The following is a 21,145-nucleotide window of genomic DNA, read 5'->3' as shown; positions in this document are numbered from 1 at the left end:
GACCCCCTCAGGGAGATGCCACTGCCTGACGTGAGCAGGACACACGCGAGGGGCCCCCAGAGCCTAGGGTGTGCACGTTCCCCGTAGTCCTCGCCTCCCGTCAATGAAGCAGCGTGTGAGGACTACAAGGACCCCACTGTTGGCTGAGAGCCATCTGGTGTGGCAGGACACAGGAGAGGAGTCCACAGCCCAGTGACTCGCAAGGCGCCAGAGGCACCTACACGTGGGCTGAGGAGGGGGCTGCCCCTGCCTGGGGTGCTCCTGCCGATGGCGCCTCATAGCAGCACTGTCCACAGGGCGGCCTGCCCGCGGGGCTGTCCCCACCGGAGGGCCCGGCAGACACTTTCCGGCTCCAGACGATGGCGGGGTGGTGCCAGGCGGGAGGAGGAGGGGGCCTGCAGGGGATCCTGGGGGTCAGGGCCTGGGGCCTCTCTGCCCTCCTCATCCCCCCAACCCCTGGGGGATTCCTGGGAAGGGGCCACTGAGAACTCCCAGCGCCCAGAGCCAGTTCTACCGCAAACAGCAGGACAGAGGCTGTTCTGGCAAGTTGTGTGCGGGTGTGAGGAACGATGGAGACCGGAACCAGGACCCCTGCTCCCCACAGCACCACACCCCCGGGGCTGCAGAGACCACCCTCCATGCACCCAAAAGGACAGGGCCTCGGTGGGGAGGTCTCCCCTCCCGGTGCCCTTCCCTGGGCCAGCTGGCAGGCAGCCTCCCGCGGTGGGGCACCGGCCCTGCGGGACTGGTGGGCCCCGGATCTGCTGACCGGGCAGGGGCACACCTCCTCCACACGGCTCCCAGCTCACCCCTCTCGACAAAACGCCCTTCTGTCCCCTAATCAAACGGAGGTCCGGGACGCGGTGACTCAGGCGCTCCCCACACACGTCCCTAGGGACCGCAGGGTGGAGGCAGGCCTGCCCCGGCGCTCACGCCCCAGAGCCCTGTGCCCCCAAAACCCTGCGCCCCGGGCTTGCATCCCCAGGGCTCTGCGCCCCCAGAACCCCGCGCCCCCAGGGGCCCGCGCTCGCTCCGCAGCCTGCGCGCGCGCCCCCGGAGCACCGCGGCCCTTGCTGGTCGGAGGCGCGGCCGGGCGGGGCTCACCCGCGGTGTCCCCGCCCCCGGCGCGTCTGCGGCGGAGCGGGCGGCCCTTCCCAGGCCTGTCCCTCCCCTCCAGCCCCAGACTTGAGTCTCCTCCAGGGCTATTTTCAGACGCTGGACCCGGCCAGCAGCAGGCCCGGGGCGGGGGGGTGAGGGGGGGCGGCTGGCGGGACACGGCGGGTCGGCGGGGCCCTGAGGCGAGGCGAGGCCCAACGGGACCCCGGGACCAGGGGTGCGCCCCAGCTTCTCCGCGCCCACCAGCACCGCCTCCGTCCGCGCTGATGGGAGGGTCGGGGGCGCGGGCCCGACCGGGCCTGCGGCTGAGTCAGGGACGGGAAGCAGCCATGCTGGCCGACAGATGTCTCTGTTAGAGGGCAGAGCAGGCGGCCACGGTGCGGTGGGGGTGGGGGGCTCGTCAGGGAGACCCACGCCCGAGAGGAGCCCCTAATCACAGGCTGCCAGCTCCACACCTGAGGCCCCATCAGCAGACCTGGCCCCCCGGGCGTAGGAGACACAGTGCCCAGCACACGGCCCACACGCTCCCTCATGCACACATCTCAAGGCGCAGGAGACAGACACGCAGAGGCCGAGAAAACACACCCAACAACCACGGCCAGACACACATCCACACCACTGACCAGGCAGGTGCTGCAGGGCGCCATCAGGAGACAGAAGTGAGGCTGAAGGCTCCCAAGACCCCGAGACCGGGCAAGCGCCCTGCTGTCTTCTGTCCCAGCCGACCACTGCCGGGCAGCTTGCCCCTGTTCTGGGCAATGGGCATCACCCCACGTGACCCAGGCCAGCCTGTCTGGCACCTCCGGCCCCAGCCCTACCTAAGAGCCTCAGCTTTCTGTTCTGGGGTGTCGAAGGACGGAGGCCTAGACCTGACATGGGTCCCCCCATCCTGAGGAGGGAGGCTGAGCTGTGTCTGCAGCTCTGACCCAGAGGCACTCCCCCAAGACTGGCCTCCTCCTCCGGGGCCTCGGCTCCCTAAGCCATGCCCCAGACCCAAAGGGTGCTGACTTCTGAGGTGGCCCTGACCTGCCCCGAGCCATGCAGGCCGCCCTGCTCCAGGCTGCAGGCAGGTCGCTGTTCCTGGGCGCCCACCTCATCACTCACCTTCTGATTCCCTGGACCCAAGGCCCTACCGACACTCTGCAGGGAGAGTCCCCCTCAGTCCAGCCAACCTCCAGCCCTAGAACCAGGGGCCTCAGTTTCCCAGGCTTCTGAAAGCACAGCCTGAAATGTGGGCACAGATGAACACTGCAGGATGTTTACAGTCTTACAGTTTGTTACAGAGACACTCGCCATCAGAAGCCCCTTGGAGCCTGTCCCCCAAAGAGGGGGTGACAAGCAAAACCGGGGGCAGTTGTAATCACCCTTAGGGACCCAAGAAAATGCTTCTGGTATCTAATGCCAGATTTACAACCTCAAAGGCGAAAGTCTGTACCAATCTGTGAAAGACGAGTAGTTCACTAGATAAAATACGCTGAAATCCCCCAGCGAGCCCCTCTCAATTGGGGAAGCTCCTCTCCAGGCGTTCTTAGACTTTACGCACCTGCCCGGGACAAGCAAGCACAGCTTTCACGACTATGAAGTAAAAGCAGATGCAATCGAGGCTGCCCAGGCCAGGAGCAGAGAGGCTTCTCAGGGGACGGTGAGGTTCCTGGACACAGAACCTTACTTCCTGGGCCCCCAGCCAGGTCGGGGCCCCCGGGGACACCGGCTCTGGGCAACCCCCTCAGTGGGCACGCAGGGGGAGCTCGCCAGCTGGGGGAACCCAGAGAGCAGTCTATGAGCAAGCCACGTGCATGGGAGGGAAACAGGACCCACAGCTAAACGTCCACAGCCCGCAGTGGGGCCTCGCTGCGCCTCCAGGGTGGGGGCTTCTACCGTGTCTGACTTCAAAGCTGCGCCAGGACAGGCCTGCCTGCAGAGGCTTGGAAAGGAGGGGGCAGGCGGGGAGGGTGCCTGCCCGGAGAGTGTGTGGAATGGAGCTGTTTGGGTGTGCGCTGGTGACTCTGGCATGTCCCCAGGCTCACTAGGCAGTTACCGCCCCCTCACCCCCACCTCAAGCCACCCTGCAGCAGTCCCTGTCTGGGCCACCCCAGCCCAGCCCCCAGCCTGTCCAGGAAGGAGCAGGCAGAGACAAGGGGCCTCCGCCCAGGCCTCCCGGCTGCCAAGCTCTGCCCATGGCAGGTCCAGGGCAACATACATGCTGGACTGCTGCCCAGCTGGCATCTCGGCCCCGGGCCAGCAGAGCACAGAGGCCCAGTGCCGTGAGGAGAGTGTCCTCAGACGGGCAGCTCTGGGCAAGATATGCACTCCAGTCCCGCTCCTTCCACGGCAGACAGCCCGGGGGTGAGGGGCGCATGGGCAGGTTGGGGTGCCACTAGAGTGCTGGGTTCCCGCCTCCCGTGGGCAAAAGTGAGAGGCCCTCTCAGGGCAGCCATACGGTCTAGCAGGCAGTGTCTGCCCCTCAGTCCAGGAGTCACGGGCAGGTCACCCTGCAGCTTCTGCACCTCGCTGCCATGGCCCGGGAGATGGTCAGGTGCCTGGAGGATGAGCTCACCACCGAGGGGCCCCTGGGCGCCCCAGCACTCGCTGGCGGGCCTCCCCCAGCCCCTCCTCTGTGCCCTGCCGGCTGGCGCTCATGCAGCCACCGTCCTGGCCTATGGGCCCCGGGCAAGGTGGCAGAGCAGCAAGATGGGGCAGCCGCGGACTCTGACGGTCTCGGAGGCGCCCGCCAGCCCCGCACCATTCACCCCAACTGTGCTGCTGGGCAGAGAAGCATCACCGCCAGCCAGTGCGTCCCTCTGGGATCCTGGCCACTCCGGCCTTGTGCTCTGTACTCCAATTACCCCCGTCAAGCGCCTCCACTCCCCTTTCCTGGGCTCCCTGAGCCCTCCCCTCTGCACAGAATGGCTCTACCCGGACACAGTTGGGCAGGTCACTCCCACCCCAAACCCTCTGTCCTCAGGAGGGTACCAGGCTCCCAGGCTCCTGGCCTACTCTCAGGCCTCCTGGGCCAGCTCCAACTGCCACGCCAGGCTTAGAGAGGCTGTGTCCTCTGCCGGGGACACCCTCCCACTGGGACTTGTCAGCTGAAGGACACCTCATGGCCCAAGACCAGCACCATGTCTCCTCCTGGGCAGCTCACCCTGACACCAGCAGACAGGTGAACACTCGGCACTTACCTCCCACCGTGGCCCCAGACCAAACACGGAGCTGCTACAGGAACCCCCGTGGTCCCAAAGATCACTGGCCGGGCCCCGCTGCGTCCAGCGATCAGGCCTGGGCGAGACACCCCCGGAAGGGCCGCCTGATCTCCCAGAAGGCCTTACCTTGGCTGGTGGCTTCGTCCCCTCCCAGTGCCGTGCGTCCATGGAGGGCGGCACCTGGTAGACGTCCTGGGCAGGGCTGCCCGGCCCCGGGGGCACCTGGTAGAGGTCGGGGGCTGGGCTGGGGAATGGGTGATGAGGCAACTGCTTGGAGAAGGCGGAGGTCTGCTTGGCCGGCGGGGACTGGAACTGGGGGCTGGGCCCGGGAGCCTGGTAGAGGCCTTGTTGAGTCTTGCTGGGGGTGGGCACCAGGTAGACGCTGTCCGGCTGGGGCGGGAAGGCGGCTGGCACCATGGGCGTGTACGGGGCTGCGGGGGCCAGGAGGCTGGGCTGGGGCGGACCGGGCACAGCCGGCTTCTTGTCGTGCATGCCCACCAAGATCTTGAGGCGGTTCCCGGGCACGATGCCTTGCCGGCCGTGGAGTGAGCAGAGCCACCAGCCGCCCAGGCCCTGTGTGTCTCGCTCCAGCACTGTCATGATGTCGCCCTTGCGGAAGGAGAGCTCGTCCGGGGACTCGGCCACGTTGTCGTAGAGGGCTTTGGCCAACACGTTCTGGGGAGAGGACATGGGGAGTGAGGGCAGAGGTGGCACTGAGCGCCCGCGGCCCGCCCAGCTCCCATCTCCTCCGGGACTGGGGAGGCACGTGGCTCTGGCACCGAGGCATGAACTACACAGGGTTTGGCAGGATCCCTGTGCTTCTGTGCCCACCGCCCCTGGCAGAACAGCCCCACTGATGCTGGTGCTTCTTCAAACACGCCTGCAGAGTGCCTCAAAACCCTCGTGACCGCAGCCTCCACCCACACTCCAGGATGGCACCCAAGCTACTGAAAAAAAAAAAACCAACCAAATACTCCCGAGTCATGCTACAGGCTAGACCCAAGGCTGGGGAAGGCAGCGATCATGACAGTAATGGCCACCACGTCCTGCAGAGAGAACAGGATGCACACTCTGCCTGCTGCCCCGCCGGTGCAATCAGCCAGGAGGGAGAGACCAGACAACACACAGGGGCAAAACAGTCATCATCTGCAGAGCTCACGCCATCTGTGTAAAGAGCCCAACAAGCATGAAGGGCCAGCCTCATGGGAAAGACATCAGCAGATAACAAAAGCTGCAAGTTATCTAAGAGTTAAGCAAGCACAGACTCCAGGAGACCTCGGAGAAAGAAAACGCACCAACTGGGCCAAGCTTACTTAAAATGTTACAACTGCAATAAAAATGCCAGCAGAATTTTGGGGGGGAGGGAAGAAGTCAATCAAAGACAAAGAATCTTTCTAGAGTTAATCGGAGAAATAGAGGTCGGCAAATAGGCAGGTTGGTTCTGAAAATGGAAGGCAAAGAGGCACTGTGTTCCTGCCATGAGGACAGGTCATGACTCCGGACCACGACTGGGAACCCCGTAGCGACGGCGAGGGCAGGACCACAACCCACATGCTCACGCACCGCGGGAGAAAAGGTCCATCTGGACACTTGCCTCACGTTACAAAGACCCACCTGTGAAAGGTACGAGCTTAGAGGTGACAGAGGAACACTGTGGAGACTATCTCTGGGACTTTGAGCTGAAAAAATTATAAAACAAAACCCCAGGAAAAAGGACCACAAAAGCACCAAATCTAAGGTAACAACAACAGGAGCAAAGATGGATTCAAGCTCACTGACGTGAACGGTTTCAGCTGGATGGGTGAATCACAGAAAGCTGACAGGGTGGCAGGCCACCAATGACAAGCAGATCAAATCTGGAGCCTGAAGGGGCTCCGACACATCAGCAGCGAGAAGGCAAGAACACCAACAGAAAACCCAAAAATGCAAAGAGTTCTCTGAAAGGGAAAGCAGACTGGCCAAGACAGCCAAAAGGACGCCCAGGGCTCCAGCCAGCAAAGCGGGACACGTTCTTGATTCTGCTCTGAGCTCTGGCAGGGCCCGGGGCCTGGTGAGGAACGCCAGCCATGCCCTCCCGAGTTACGGCTGCAGACAGGCGCTCTACGGCCCAGAACACTTTATGCAGATGTCACAGGCACCTACAGAACAACTCTACGTGTTTTTCACAGACACTTGTCCGAGGACAGATTCCAGACACATTACATTCGCATGGGTGCCTCTGGAGGAGGGACATGAATGAGCCAGGCATCAGGAATAAATGGGGAAAATACAGCAAAATGGGAAGGCATCCCGCAAGGCTGAGGAAGGCCGCAGAAGGGCAGCACCGTCCTCCCAGCCCCACTCTTTACTGCAGCAATTCCCCTTAGGTCTCACAGCCGCCCCAGAACCGCTGACTTGGGGCGCTCCTCTGTTCTCTGTGAGTCAGCCCCCCCCCCAGAGCGGGGAAAATGCTCCACGCAGAGGCCCCACGGGTCACACAGGACCCCAGTCCTGGCAGACAGCGTGCCGACAGGCCCAGAACCTCCCTGGAGACAGAGAACCGGAAAGAGGGCCTGGTTTCAGTCCTCGGCCCCGCTGCGTGCACGGGGGGAGGACCAGAGGTGCCCCAGGGGCCCGGTAGGAGGGCCACGGCCAGACCAGCTGCAGTGGGCAGGAGGAAGGCAGCAGGTAGGGGCGAGGCAGCAGGCAGGGGTGAGGCAGCGGGCAGGGGTGAGGCAGGGGGAGGCAGCGGGCAAGGGGGAGGCAGTGGGCAGGGGTGAGGCAGTGGGCAGGGGGAGGCAGCAGGCAGGGGCGAGGCAGCAGGCATGAGGGAGGCAGCAGGCATGAGGGAGGCAACGGGCATGAGGGAGGCAGTGGGCAGGGGCGAGGCAGCGGGCAAGAGGGAGGCAGTGGGCAGGGGTGAGGCAGCGGGCATGAGGGAGGCAGCAGGCAGGGGCGAGGCCATGGGCATGAGGGGGCGAGGCCGTGGGCAGAGGTGAGGCCGTGGGCAGGGGTGAGGCAGCAGGCATGAGGGAGGCAGCAGTCAGGGCGAGGCAGTGGGCAGGGGCGAGGCAGTGGGCATGAGGGAGGCAGCAGGCAGGGGCGAGGCTGCAGGCATGAGGGAGGCAGCAGTCAGGGCGAGGCAGTGGGCAGGGGCGAGGCAGTGGGCATGAGGGAGGCAGCAGGCAGGGGCGAGGCTGCAGGCATGAGGGAGGCAGCGGGCAAGGGGAGGCAGCGGGCAGGGGCAAGGCAGCGGGCATGAGGGAGGCAGTGGGCATGAGGGCAGCAGTGGGCAGGGGCGAGGCAGCAAGCAGGGGGAGGCAGCGGGCAGGGGGAGGCAGCAGGCAGGGGTGAGGGAGCAGGCAGGAGCAAAGCTGGCTCCTGCTGAGAGGGCCGGGGCCACTGCAGCCTCCGGGGTGGCGGAGAGCTCGGTGGGGCGCAGCAGAGGCCCAGGCCTTGCCAGGAGGAAGGCCAGGCCTGAGACCAGGACTGTGCCAGGCTGGCTGGGTGCCAGCCCCTCCTCTGCATCTCCTGGGGCCTAAAGAGTCAGAGCCTGCTCTGGACCTGCCTCAGCAGTGGGATCCGGGGCGGGACCACCCACGTCCACTGGGGCCTGCGTCTTGTCCCTTGGATTCATCAGTGGGCAGAGAGGAGAGAAGGGGTCTCCCCCACCTCTACGTTGGCCTCGGGGGCCGGAAAGAGCCCCTCTGAGCCCTGGCACGCTGGGGACTGGGGGGTGGACACAGTGTGAAGGCGGCCGGCTGGGCAGGTGGCCCCAGGACTGCACGCTCAGACTCCAGGCTCAGAGTGTCGGCAGAGAGTGCACCCCTGCAGAGCCGGAGGCCAGGAAGCTGGAAGCCACGGGGACAAGGCCCAGGGAGGTCAGCCCAGGCGTGGAGCGGAGGCCCACCTGCACCGAGGGGAGCACCAGGGTTCAGGCCCCACATGGCACCGTCCGCAGCTTGTTAGACCAGGTCAGTTATGAACACAAGAGGCATACGTGATTCCTCAATAAAGTCACTTGAACTTGAAAAATGGGGAGAGGATAATGTTTGAGATGATGAGAGGATGCTTTTTCCTTCTGTTTTTCAGAAACTTGCAATTAGTATTTAATAAGCATTTTTTGGTTTGGGGGCTGAAAACCCAAATGTCTTGACAAACCTCCTGGGCTCCATGGCAGGATGGGATGGCCCAGGCTGAGGTGGGTCAGAGGGCAGAGGCCTGGGAGGAGCCCCAGAGCTCGCTGATCCCCGGATCCCAGACCCGGCTGCCTGCAGGAAGAGCAAGTTTCCCAAATATGGTCTGCAGTCCGCCTGACGGAGCACACTCTGATTCCGTTGGCGGGGGGCGGGACGCCCAGCCCACCCTCCCTCAGTGAGTGACCCCACAACATGGAGCTACTCGGCTGGGTCCCCTCAGCCCCTGCCCGTGACCACAGGAAGTGCCAGCAGAGTGAGTCACAGGAAAACCCCTCCAGCCAAAGGGGGCGGGTACAGACAGGGGCATGCCTCACAGACGCCCCCCACCTCGGAGGAGGGCCGCCGGGGGTGGACGGCCAGCAGAGGGGCTTCAAGGCAGTGCTAGCCTCTCAGGCGCGGGAGAGCTCCACCCGGGGCCAGGGCCAGCAGGAAAGGGGGACGGGGTGAGAGTTCTCCCCCGGGTCCAGGAGGGCACCCAGGGAACTACTGGGCCGCTGCACCCAGGGAGGCCCAGTCACAGGCAGTGTGAGCGCATGGAGCAGTCGGGCCCTATCCTGCAGGCGACCGAGCTGGGCTGCGCAGTGCCTCTTGGGCGGGCACACGGCAGCAGGCGCCTGGCACTGGGAGCGCCTCAGCCTGCGTCAGCTGGTGCCCCCCCGCCCTACCCCGAGCCCTAGGGGCGGACTTGCCATGGTCCAGGCACTGCCGCGCGCCAGCTGGCCGGGCACCACCCTGGGGCCTCCCAGCCGCTCCAGCTGCTCCTCACGCCCCCGCCCCCCCCGGTCTGAGCAGCAGCACCAAGACCCACCTGGGTCTGCCCTCCGCCCACTGCTGGGGACCCCAAGCAGGCCCCGCAGCCTCTCTGAGCACCCAGACCCCTTGCGTTCAGAGGGCGAGCCTGGTTTCCCAGGACGCTGCTTCTGTTTAATGAGAGGCTCGCCTGGCCAGGTGCTGGGCCAGCCTCAGCAAGGCGGTGCAAGCCTAGCTCAACCAAGACGACACACCACGGTTTGCAGGACAGGGCGAAGAGAGGGACGCAAAACTGCCGTGATGGGGCCACCTCAGAGAGGCCGGGCTGAGGGCCTCCCTAAGAGGGACATCTCAGGCGACTCACAAAGGGCGAAAACCACGCGCCAGGAAACCGTGCGGGAAGGGCGCGTGCACAGAGGGCACATGGGCACGGCTGTGACGCGGGGCGGGTGGGCGGGGCACCAGGGTCGCGGCCTGGACTGGCAGGCCGCTTCAGGAGGACGCGGGAGGGCCCACAAGCATGTCCAGCATGGCACACCGTGGGAGAACAGGCAAGACCCACCACTCCGGAGCACTCCTGCATTGGACGTGTGCCCAGGCCCGGGTCCTTGCTCCAGGCTGAAGAGGGGCCCGTCCACCCAGCACCCGGCCCGCCAGCCTCCATCACCGCCAGGCCTCACAAGCCCCAGGGGTGCACAGCATCCAGCCCACCAGCCTCACAAGCCCCAAGGGTGCACAGCCAGGCCCCCAGGAGGGCACAGCACCTGGCCCGCCAGCCTCCATCACTGCTGGGCTTCATGAGCCCCAGGGGGGCACAGCCGGGCCCCCGGGAGGGCACAGCACAGGGGCCCACCTTCGTCCAGGCACCACGCGGACGGCAGCCACTGCCTCTGGCCCCTCACTCCTGACCTGGGGAGCTCCTCGCTAAATCCTACTCCTTCAGGATGCCACTCGGGTGTCACCACCCCGCGGAAGACTACCACGTCTTCTCCTGGGCACCCACCACCTGGTGCGCCCTCCTTGAAGTGCCAATCGACACCCCTCATCACTGCCCACTTCATGCCCCCCAACCTGGGCATCCAGGACGGCGGTGGGGAGGGGGTCCTGCCCTCTCAGCAGGGGACCCCCGCACAAGCAGGGCTGAACCTGGGACTGCTGACCTGCCGGGCGCAGGAGGGGGCGGTGCCCTGGCCTCCCTGGGAGCCACCCGAGGAAGCTAGGTCGGCCCCCTGACACGGCCTCATCCCAGAGGGAGGGGACAGAGGGGCACCCCCAGCCTGAAGCAATACTCCCTGGTCAACGGCCTGCCATCGGCACACCCAGAACAACGGCCTGGTTGTTGCAAGGGGAGCTGAGAGGCTGTCCCGCAGGCCGGCCTGGTGTGAGAATGGCCCTCGTTGTGTGCGCCAGACCCACGGGCCCAGGGCACGGAGCAGCTGGGCCATGGTTGCCACTGGGCACGTGCCCGGGAGATCGGTGGCCGTCGGATGGGTGTGCCCGCCACCTGCTGCCCCGGGGAGTCCTGGGTGTGCTCTAGGTGTCCCCAAACCTGGACTCGGGGGTGGTGCTACCTGGCGGCTGAGAGACTGACAGGCTCACAGTGACAATCTGATGACACGGCTCTTCTGCACACTCAGTATCTCCTTCACCCCAAGAAACCAGGACTACGCCCATCCTACAGATGGGGAAACTGAGGCGTGCAACCGTTACCTGATCTGCCAGCGTCACGGGCAGGATGTGGCAGAGGAGCCCTGAGCTGTGTGGCAAAGCGCAGCCAGGAGGCCCCAGGGCACTGCTCAGGTCCACGTAAGCCGGGCCAGAAAGTTCATAGGCCTTGCTCACCCCCCCATCCCTGCCCCTGACACACACCCAGGCCCCGAGCACAGAGCCCCACACACGGCACTCACTCGGCAAACACTGGTTCTCTTCATGCACGGCCGTCTCAAATGTGGGCCAAGTTTATTTCTGGGGTATTCTGTTTGCTTGTCCCAAGGATACCCTGTGGCCAGTGGATACAGCCAAAACGTGTGTGCGCCCCCACGGCAGCCCACACCCACAGCTCACTCGTGCCCTGGGACGCCCCCAGGAGGGCTGCCCCGTGCCCAGGGCCCTGACAAGCTCCTGCTCTGCTCTGGGCTGGGGGGTTCAGGAGGGCAGCGCCTCACCTTTCCAGGGGTCCCCACACCCTCATCTCAGATGGAACTCCGGAACAGCTGGCCTTGGTTTCGCCCAGGACAACTGAGAGTTCAGGGACTGGGCTCAGGTCTTCAGTGCTCAGCGTGAGAAGCATGGGTGAGACCCTGCGCCAGAGCCACCCTCGGGGAACAAGGGAGGCGTGCCTCCTTCCCTGCCTACTGGGCAGCGCCCGAGCCCTGGACGCAGAGCAGGGGCTGGGTGTGGGTCTCCAGCCCCAGGCCTGACCCCAGCAGCCAGAACAGGTCCACAGACACAGACTGGAAACCCAGCTGTGGGAGTCATGGCCAGCAGCTCCCTGAGACCAGCAGGTGCCCTGACCTGGCCTTGGTTAACAGTGGCAAGAGCAGAAGCCTCCGCATTCAGGTCCTGGGCGGGAAGCAGGCCGTGGGCAGGGTGTCCCGGGCACGGACCCTGGCGGCTGGGCAGGGAGAGTCCTCCAGCCGCAAACACGGCCTGCAGCCTCCAGTACACCAGATGGTGGGGAGAGGCGGGCCTGGCCCTGGGCACTGAGGAGCCCCCAGGGAGGGACGAGAGCAGAGCCCTCTGTCCCAGAGCCCACCTACCTGCTGACAGCTGGGAGTGGTCCTCGGGCCCTGAGCCCCGCACCACTGCCACCCGCCCAGGGAACTGACCCAGACCCCAGACTCGCTGGGACAGACTGGCCTGTTCAGTCTCGGGATTTGGCTTCTTGGCAGAGGCCAGCACAGGCCGACCTTAACTTCACGGACGGCATCAGGCCCTGGGAAGCCACCACGGCCACCCCCCAGGTTTGCCACTGGAGGGGCCGAGACAGAGGCACAGCCCAGGTGGGGCGGCAGAGGCGTTGTTCCTTACAACGCTTTGGTTTCCCCACCTTGGCGTTCAAAGCCCCCTTTCCAGTCCTAAATGGTAACCCTCAGTAGCCTTTAAAGCAGCACCACCTGCTTCAGCAGGAGGAGGGAGACACACTGGCACAAAGAGCACAGTTCTCCAGTTCAAAAAAGGTCCCAAGCCCTGACGTCCAGGTGTGTGCTGGAAAAGGGGTCTGAGATGGGGCCCAGCCCCTCCACCTGAGCCCCTTCCACGCCAGCCAGTACTTCCTCCCTCTCCCCAGGCAGAGATGGGAGCAGGTCAAGTCAGGGGCTCTCCCGCCCGCCCCCTGGAGGGAGACCATCCTGGAGCTCCGTACTTGGGGCCTTCAGGGCCCAGAGAGGAGGAAGTTGGACAGCGTCTTCCCCGAGAATGACCCAGTGCCCGCCAAGCACTGTCCCCACCCCCTTCCACCTGCTGGCTGGTTCTAGCCGCCCCAGCCAGCCGTGGGTTCCTGGGGGACGGAGAGCTCTCCAGGCTGAGAGAAAACGGGCGCTGAGACCCCTAAAAGAATGACGGAGGCCAAGTGGGGACCACTAACGCACAGTGTGGGAGCCAGAGAGAGACTCCACGGAGCTGGCAGTCCCCCCAGTCCGAGTGAGGGGAGCACATGGATGAGCTGGGCCCCACCAGGAGACTGGGCCCTGGGTCAGCTCTGAGGACAGTAACGTCCCTTTCTGGCCTCAGTGCCCCCATCTGCGCCTGGAGGGAGCAGTGGCCTCTCTCACTCAGGCAGGACGCCCAGGGCACTGCCCTCACTTCAGTCCCTGCCCAAGTCTGGGCAGACGGGGCAAGCCCGCAGCGCAAGTGTACAGCTCTCTGGCGCTGAGGCTGACCGTCCTGGCAGAGTTGGAGACTGCCCTAGCCCGCCTCCACCCTGCACCCACTGGACTCTCCCCTCGCTGAGGTCAAGTGGGTGGCGGGTGCCAGTGCCAGAAGGGCTTGCCAACAGCTCCTCCCAGACTCCCTTCCCACCAGGCTCCACCTGCACTCAGGCCCTTCTCCTGCTTTTCCAGGCCTGTTAGCCCTGACGTCCCTCCACCCCAGCATCAGCTCCCCACCCTGGAAAGAAAACGGTCATGGGTGGGGGGAGATGAGGAACACCTCCGGGCCTGGCTGAAACCGGCACAGCTAACCCGGACAGGACCTCCCAGCTGAGAGTCTTAATTAAGGCTGGGGAGAAAACAAGCTCCCTGTTCTCCAGACCAGCTAGAGATGGGAGACCCCAACATCTCCCCGGACTCTAACCTCTCACGCTCCCCTACCTCCCCCAGGCCTCGGCAAACCTCAGCTTCTCCGAACCCGTCACCACCACCCGGGGCTCTGCCGAGAGCAGCAGCAACCCGGGGACCGAAGCCCGGGCTTCAGCCACCCGAGCGGCAGCCGCGCCCCTCCCGGCTCGCAGGCTCCACCAGCGCTGACGAGGGACCGGGATGGGACCGCCGCGTGGGGTTGGACTGCCCTGTCCGCCGTCCAGCTCCTACAACGCTTTTGCAGCGAGAGAAGGCCATAACTGGAGCCCGCCCCAGATCCCAATGCTGGCGACCGAGGTTAATTATTAACTTCTCCGCGGACCACGCACTTGCTCCCGGCGCCCTAGATCCCTAGCCTGGGGCAGGGGCAACCGTCCCCACAAAACACACGGAGCACCACCCCGCCTCCTGGAAATTCACGGCCCAAGGGGCCCCGGGTCACTGCTCCAGGCGATGGAGGGGGGCGGCTCGGAGACCCGGCTCTCAGGCCCAAGGTCACCCGGCAGGCGCGGCCGGCAGGCGGGAGCGGGCCTCCGGCCAGCTACTTTCCCGGATCCAGGAACTTCCCTGCGGCCCGCGGCGCCCGAACCCGGTCCTTCCAGCAGCTCGCGGGCGCGTGGGGCCTGCGGTCCCCCACAGCCCTGGCCTTCGCGAGCCCGGGCCGGGCAGAGGGGGTTCCCAGGACCCCGGCCCCACGCCCCCGCGGCGGCCGTTCTCAGGACCCATGGGTCCGGCAGGAAATGCCGCACACTTAACCCCTCCCCGCCCGGTCCGCCCGGGCGCGGGCAGGGCCGGGGGGCCTCGGCCGACGGTCCCGGGTGCGCGGACCCCGCCCCGGCCGAGCTCACCAGGTAGTTCATGGTGTCCGGTGGGCTTGGGCTCCCCCCCGGGGGCGCACAGCGAACCGCTCGCGCCGCGCACTCGCGGGGTCCCGAGCGCCCCGAAGCCACCCGGCTCCCGGGCCCGGGTCCAGCCGCCTCAGCGCCTACCCGGCCACTGCCGCCGCCCAGGGCCGGCCCTCCGCGCCCCGCCCTCCGCCGCGCCCGGCTCCGTCGTGCCCGGCCGCGCGCACCCATTGGCCACTCGGGCCCCCATGCAAATGACCCGCCGGGCCGGGGGCGGGGCGCCGAGCAGGGCCCGCCCCATCCCCGCCCCCAGTGCCGGGACTGCGCGGGTCTCCAAGAACCCGCCTGCCCGGCGCTCCGAAGGCCTGTCCCTGCCCTCCACCGAGGGCGAGCACGCACCTCCTCAAAGGCCGTGGCCTTCCTCTTTCGGGAAGACTGCCGGGATTGCCCTCCTGTTCTGCGGCCGTGGCAGCCCCGGAGGCGCCAGCCTTCCCCGCGTGCCAGCGAGGGTCATTTCACACGCGTCCATTCAACAAGTCCGACTCAGATCTGCACCCGGAGGAGTATGCCCCAGATGGCAGAAAACTAAGATTCCGACCACCACCGCACTGACCCTGGTCAGGCCTGTGGTGTCAAGAGCCCTAGAATGTAAAGACACGGCAGGGACGCCGGGGAAGGCAGGGAATCCGGGGACGGCAGCTGTCTCCGTAAGTAATGCGGGGAGTGGAGGCCCGGAGCGCATCGTGTTCTAGCAGCCACAGTGTGCAGGAGGCCCCAGCGCACCGGGGACAAGAAGCTTGTCCATCTACCCCTTCTCCGAACTGAACCCAGCTTCCCTAGTGCTGCCCCAGGACCTCTGCCCCCACTCAGACCCCTCAGTCAGCCCTGTCCAGGGCTGACACCTCTGGCCTAACAACTCCCCTGTTTCAGCAGCAGGAGCTGGGAGGGATGCTGATGGCAATGACCGGGAGGGAGAAGCACTACAGGGAAGCTGACTGGAGGGCACCATGGTTCTGAACTTCCCCTCCCCAGCAGACAAGCTGTGACCGTCCCTGAAGGTGGCCCAGGGCTGCACAGCGGTGGTCTGCAGGGAGATCTAGGAAGGAGCCGGCTCCAGACCTGGACGCTCCCGCGCCTCACATCTGGGGTTCTCACAGGCAGCCTTCTCGAGCCACCTGCTGAGTGTGCAGGCACCATCAGGCAGCTCGGAATGCCAGCGAAGCAGCGGGGCATATCCAGTAGAGAACCCTCGGGCGTGGCCTATAAAATACGTACAAGCCTGAGGAAGACCCAAAGGTGTCCCTCCACTGACACCCAGGCTGACACAGCCCCTCTCCAGGTGGGCTACCATGGGCAGGCTCTCCCTAATCTATAAAAGGAAGGAGCTGGGCTAGGATGCCCCACGTCTGGCTGGTCATAGATCCTTTGGAAAGCTTGTTCAGAAACAGATTCCTAGGTCCCCTCCTCCAGAAAAACGGAGTGGGAGGAATCCGGACATCTGCATTTCCCCCAAAACTGCTTGGGGAACCACTGGATGGAACTCTCAGCATAATGTGTGGGTAAAGAGCAGCAAGGTTTGCACACAGGGGGACCTAGAGTCCTCAAGAAGGAACAGGACAAGCTGCCACCCTATGCCCGCCTTAGGACTGGCCTCCCTGTACCCTTCAAAACAGCCCCGTTCCCCACAGAAGAGCCAGCTCTCAGGGGAATGTTAAGGGTGTCCCCTCCTGCTTGTTCCCAAGGCTGTGCCCCAAAGTTAGAAAGGAAGCCATGGGCCTGCCCTGCCCTCAGCCTGACTGGCACCTCCGCTTCCAAGGAAACATCGGAACAGCCGGTCATGAGTGAATATCTGTCCATGCTGAGTGGAGGGGGTCCTTAGGTTTTCCCCTGGGTCTACACTCGGGTGGGGAGTAGGGTGGGGACCAGGCTCCACAGCTAGTCAGTAGGTCTCCACAGAGGTGGGCAGGGACATCCCTGTCCGGCCGGCCTTGGGAGAGCGAGGAAGCAGCCTGGAGGGAGAAGACCAGAGACCCTCCCTCCACGGGCCAGGATTAAAGCCAAATGGGGGCGGGACTGCTCAAGTGGGCGGGCAGGCGGGGGAGGAGAACCCAGCTCTGGCCCAGGCATTTCAAAAATTTGCTTCTTTTCCACTTAAACTCCCCACTCCCCCCAAGACTGTGCCTCCTAGAATGGCATTTCCGCTTTGGAATCCAGGCCCCGGGATCTGTGCCCCACTGTGCTGGAAGGGGAGGGGTTGAAGGGGGAGTGGAGTGCCCCCTCCCAGGCCTGCCTTGGGGAACTGGGGGAGGGGCGCCCATTGGGCAGCTCCCGGGGTTTGTGGGGGAGCAGACCCTCCCAGGCCAAGGGCCAAGGGACGCAGCCCCCAGGACAGCCCTCAGGCCGGCACTGGGCTAAGGCCTCCATGATCACGTGCTCATCTCGTGCCCACACTGATCGTGCGCAACAGGCTTCCCAATCGCCCCATTTTCCAGATGAAGAGGCTGAGACCCAGTTTCCTCTGCCCCCCCCCGCCCCCCTCCAGAATGCAGTCCTGGAGGGGAGGGCCAGCAGGGCTGCTATAGCCCAGCCCACGCTGAACCCCCTACAGCACCTTCAGGACCTGCAGGGCAGAAAAGAGGTCACGGAACACGGAACATGGAACACGGGTGCCCAGGGAAGCCAAGGACCCTGCCGCACTCAGAGGCCCCAAAGGACAAGTATGTGAGACCCAAGCACCATCCTCAGACACAAGTGACCTCAGAACAGGCCCAGGAGTGCCCCTCCCACACAAAGGCCAGCCCCACAGGGTGAGCGCACCGCGTGGCCGGGAAGGAGAGGCCCCTGCTGGATGGACGGGCCGGAAGGAGCTGGCAGAGTGCGGGCTCCTCCCAGAGTACCACAGTCACCCCAGTGGCCTGCCCCTCTGTCAGGCTGCAGGCGAGCTCACAGCTGGGGTGTCCCCCAGGCCCCGGGGGAGCAGCTCTCTGTGCAGGGCCAATGGCGGCCTGCACTCCAGGCCGCTGGTTCCTGTGCGTCCATCATGGGCCCGCTGGGGCAGGTGCTGCTGGTGATCCTAGGCCCTGACTGAGGAGACCTGGCACCTACTCTCTGGGCTTTAGGGGGTCTTATTCTCCACGTCAGACCCACAGCACAAAGAACGGTTCTTGCTTTAGCCCCAACAATGTCTGTGCCAGCATTTATAACAGCAAACAAAGAGGGGCATAATGTAAGTGCCCAGCTATAGCAGACTGGTTGGGCCACCAGAACCTCTCAATGGAATCCTTTGCAGCTATTAAGATGGCCATTTTCAAAGGCTAAAATCATGCAAGAAAATGCTCATCCCAAGTGAAGCATGGTCTGAAATGGCTAGCTCTGAGTGGCTCGGACAGCCACCTTCTCCTAAGCCTGGGCTTTCCCAGCAGCACTGAAGGGGGCCAGCCGGCTCTGGGCGCAGCAGCAGGAAAGGATTTCCTGAGGCCGGAGGTGAGGGCTGCCAGCCGCAGGGACAGGAAGAAACGATGCCTCTGGAAGGCTGCGGTGGATGCCCGGCCCTGGGCTGGCCACGCACACCAGCAGGCTCCATGGCAGCCTGCGAGCCGGAGCCAGCCCTGCGGGTGAGGGGGCAGGACCCCGCGTGGGCCTGGCTGCACCAAGAACCGCTGTCACACGGCCACCGCCACACACACCGCCCTCCCGGGGCCAGGACAGAACCATCCCCACCCAGAGGCTCGGACAGGGGCAGGGCCTTGCCTCGTCACACCTCCAGGAAGTGACAGAGCCACAAAGTGCAAACTGGCTACCAGGGCGTGATCCCACAGAAGAGCACCCCAGGGGACCTTAGACAGAGCAGACCCCAGGGGCTGGAGCCATGAAGTCTTGCCTCCAGTGGAGAAACCACGGGCGTCCGTGTGTCATTATGATGGTGACCAGCTGTGGGGCGGGCTCCAGTCCCCCCACAGGGCCCCGGGTCAGCCCCCAGAGGCCTGGGTGCAAGGGTGGGACCAGGGCAGAGGGGTGGGGGCTGAGGCAGGGCTGGGGGGTGCACGGCCTGGACCCCTGCCGATCCTCCGCCTCCACCTTCCAGCAGCTCCCTCCCCCGCTCTCAGGCTCTTTCAAAGGCAGCACAGTCTCCTAATTTTTTAATTGCTTTTCTAATTTGAAAATTAAGCAGGCGCAGAGACACCTGCAGGGAGGTGCTGGCTTCAGAAAGGGGCTCTGCTCACACGGCTGGGGCGCTTCCCAGGGGCTCTCTACCCCAGCCTTGGGTGCGGACCCCAGTAGCCTGAGTGCCCCCTTCTCTTCTGTACCCTCTCCCAGTGTGACTCAGAGAACCAACAACCAGCTCCCGCACTTCCATGTGCACAGAGAGGCCTGTCCCCCGCTGGCATTGGGACTCCCGTCCCCGGATCCTTGCCCACCCCGCTGGCACCGGGACCCCCATTCCCCGGTCCTTGCCCTGCTGCTGGGACCGGGACCCCAGTCCCCGGGTCCTCACCCCCGCAGTGGCCCCTCAACACTGGGGGTAGGGGAAAGGAGAGCCGGGGATGAGCCCCTGTCCTCGGACAGAAAGCTGGGTGGCTGAGCTCTGGCGGGCAGCCTGGGCGGCAGGGCCAGGGTGTGGTCAGCAGCCTCAGCCCACCATCTGCCTGCCTCTCCCATGGCAACCGGCACCGGCGTGAGGGCAAGGGGAGGGGCGATGGCACATGCCATCTGCCACCCCCACCTGCTTCTGCCAGAGGACAGGTGCCGACACCCACCGCGGCCCCCAAGGGGCAGCGGTGTGGCCCCGACATCAGTGGGGGTCAGGGGGCCGGTGGGGTCACAGGAGGGGACTTCGGGAGCCCAGGCCGGCGTGAAAGCAGAGACAGCACAGCCACGGCGGCCCCCGCCCGCACCTGCTCCAGCCTGCAGGGGGCTCCACACGCCCTGGGCCCACCAGTCCTCGTCCAGGTTGGCCTGTAGGCCAGGAGCTCTGATTCCACCCGGCGTGGGGCCCTCCGCGGTCACTGAGTCTCTCAGAGCCTCTGGGACTGGCCAGGACGCTGCAGGCACACTCATGCCTCTACCTTACACACCAGCCCTGCCCCACCAGGCATGCTCCCGGGCACCCACACTTCGTGCGCAAGTGCCCTCTAGTAACCCCCCCGCCCTCCCAGCCCTGTGTTTCCACATGCCCTGAACGGTTCTGCAGCAAAAACCTTTCTGCAAAGCCCAGGTACCCCCAGACCCCCAGCCACCGCAGAGAGGTGGGCAAGGTCTTCCCTCAGCCCGGGGACTGGGGTGTGGCTGTAACGGGGTCTATCAGGACACATCCTCCAGCACCCGCTCCCCGCTGGGACACCACTGCCAGAAAACAAGTTCTCATCCTCGGGGAACCTCCACTCCAGGGTGGGCAAGCAGAGAGACACAGAATGTCTGCGGGAGAACGACACAGAGAGGGGCTTCTTCATACAGATGCTAGGGGTCCTCGCTGAGGAGGTGGCATTTGAGCAGCGTGCGACTCTTTTGCTCAGGCTCATTATACAGAAAAAATTAAGTCAAGGTTTTTAAAAAATAGCACAGGCATGCCAACAACGGCCTGGGTGTGAAGTGAAGCACGCGGAGCAGGAGAGGCTCTCAGGCCAGCCTCCCCCACTGCAGCTTCCTGAGGGGTCAGGTGTCCTTGGGACCTGCGGACTGACTGCCTGGCGGGGAACCTTGGCGGGCAGCCAGCGACAAAGTGGGGAGCCCAGGAATCCGTCCAGACCAGGGAGGGTGGAGAGACAGGGGCCGCTCTCGAGAAAGCTCCATCTCCTCCTAGAAGCCTCTCCCCACCAGGAGCTCTGGCAGGTACGGGACCTGGGAAGAAGGGATTCAAGCCCTGGATACCTGGGGAGGGCTGTGGACAAGAAGGCACACGCCACACCACTCAAACAATCACGGTACTTTGGGCAACTCGGCATTTAGGGAACACAGACACCTCTGGGCATGCCTCAAGGCACACAGCCCTGGATATCAGGTTTTATAAAATACTGAAATAGGTTATTATACCACCCCCAACACTAGTATGTTCCAGTATTAAAAGCCCTCCGCACACAAGGACTAGAGACAGACATCCATCAGCAAGAGAGCAGGACATACATAAACTCAGAGTCAGAAGTGGACTGCTCAGCACAGCAGTAAAGACAGAACTATTGATACATACCCTGTGGGTGAGACTCTCAAAATCATTTTGCTGAATGAAGTCAGACCCCAAAGAGTATACACTATAATATGCTTCTGCTTGCATCAAGTTCAAAAATAGGTGAAACCTTGCCATGATGAGAGAAATCACAATGCTGACCACTGTAGAAATGAACACAACACTGTAAAATCAACTACATACCAATAAAAAATTAATTTCCTAAAACAAAGTCATGGGATAATCATAGCTTTTCCTTCTGGAAAAAAAAAAAAAAACAGAATGTTGACCATGTTATAGGGCTGGGGCACGTTTGACAGTAAGGCAGTACTTGGGAACTTTCTGAGATGATGGAGGGGCTCATCATCTTGATGAGACTGACGGTTACATGGGGTCTACATTAGTCAAAACTCTCCAACTGTACACTAACGTCTGTCCATTTCACTACATAGAAAACCTTCTCAGTTAAGAAAGTCTCAACTGGTAAAAATAAAACAAATCACAGAGGAAACAATAAAAAGCATTAGGAATACCCAAAAGTAGGTATTGCAATCCTAAACCCACTGCGTCACCCTTTTTGCCCTAGCCATCAGGG

At 63.9% G+C, this 21,145-nt stretch overlaps 1 protein-coding gene across 3 annotated transcripts in view; it reads right to left on the bottom strand.

Moving 5' to 3' along the window:
* The window catches only part of BCAR1 (BCAR1 scaffold protein, Cas family member), a 33,516-nt gene that overhangs the window by 7,211 nt on the left and 5,160 nt on the right, over positions 1–21,145 (bottom strand). Inside the window, exons 1-3 of one of the 3 annotated variants that reach the window (XM_040253516.1) lie at positions 14,394–14,522; positions 5,287–5,365; positions 4,446–4,994 (exon numbers count right to left, since the gene is read on the bottom strand). In XM_040253516.1, the coding sequence (XP_040109450.1) occupies positions 4,446–4,994; positions 5,287–5,304 (567 nt within the window). In that variant the 5' untranslated portion in view covers positions 5,305–5,365; positions 14,394–14,522. Of the gene's footprint in view, positions 1–4,445; positions 4,995–5,286; positions 5,366–14,393; positions 14,534–21,145 lie in introns of those variants that run through there. The other 2 variants (XM_040253517.1, XM_040253518.1) reach the window with 2 other exon arrangements.

This window comes from Oryx dammah, unplaced genomic scaffold (assembly GCF_014754425.2).
Source record: "Oryx dammah isolate SB20612 unplaced genomic scaffold, SCBI_Odam_1.1 HiC_scaffold_13, whole genome shotgun sequence".
NCBI classification, from domain to species: Eukaryota; Metazoa; Chordata; class Mammalia; order Artiodactyla; family Bovidae; genus Oryx; species Oryx dammah.
Note: the sequence above shows the minus strand (reverse complement) of the source record. Positions and strands in the feature narration are given on the sequence as shown.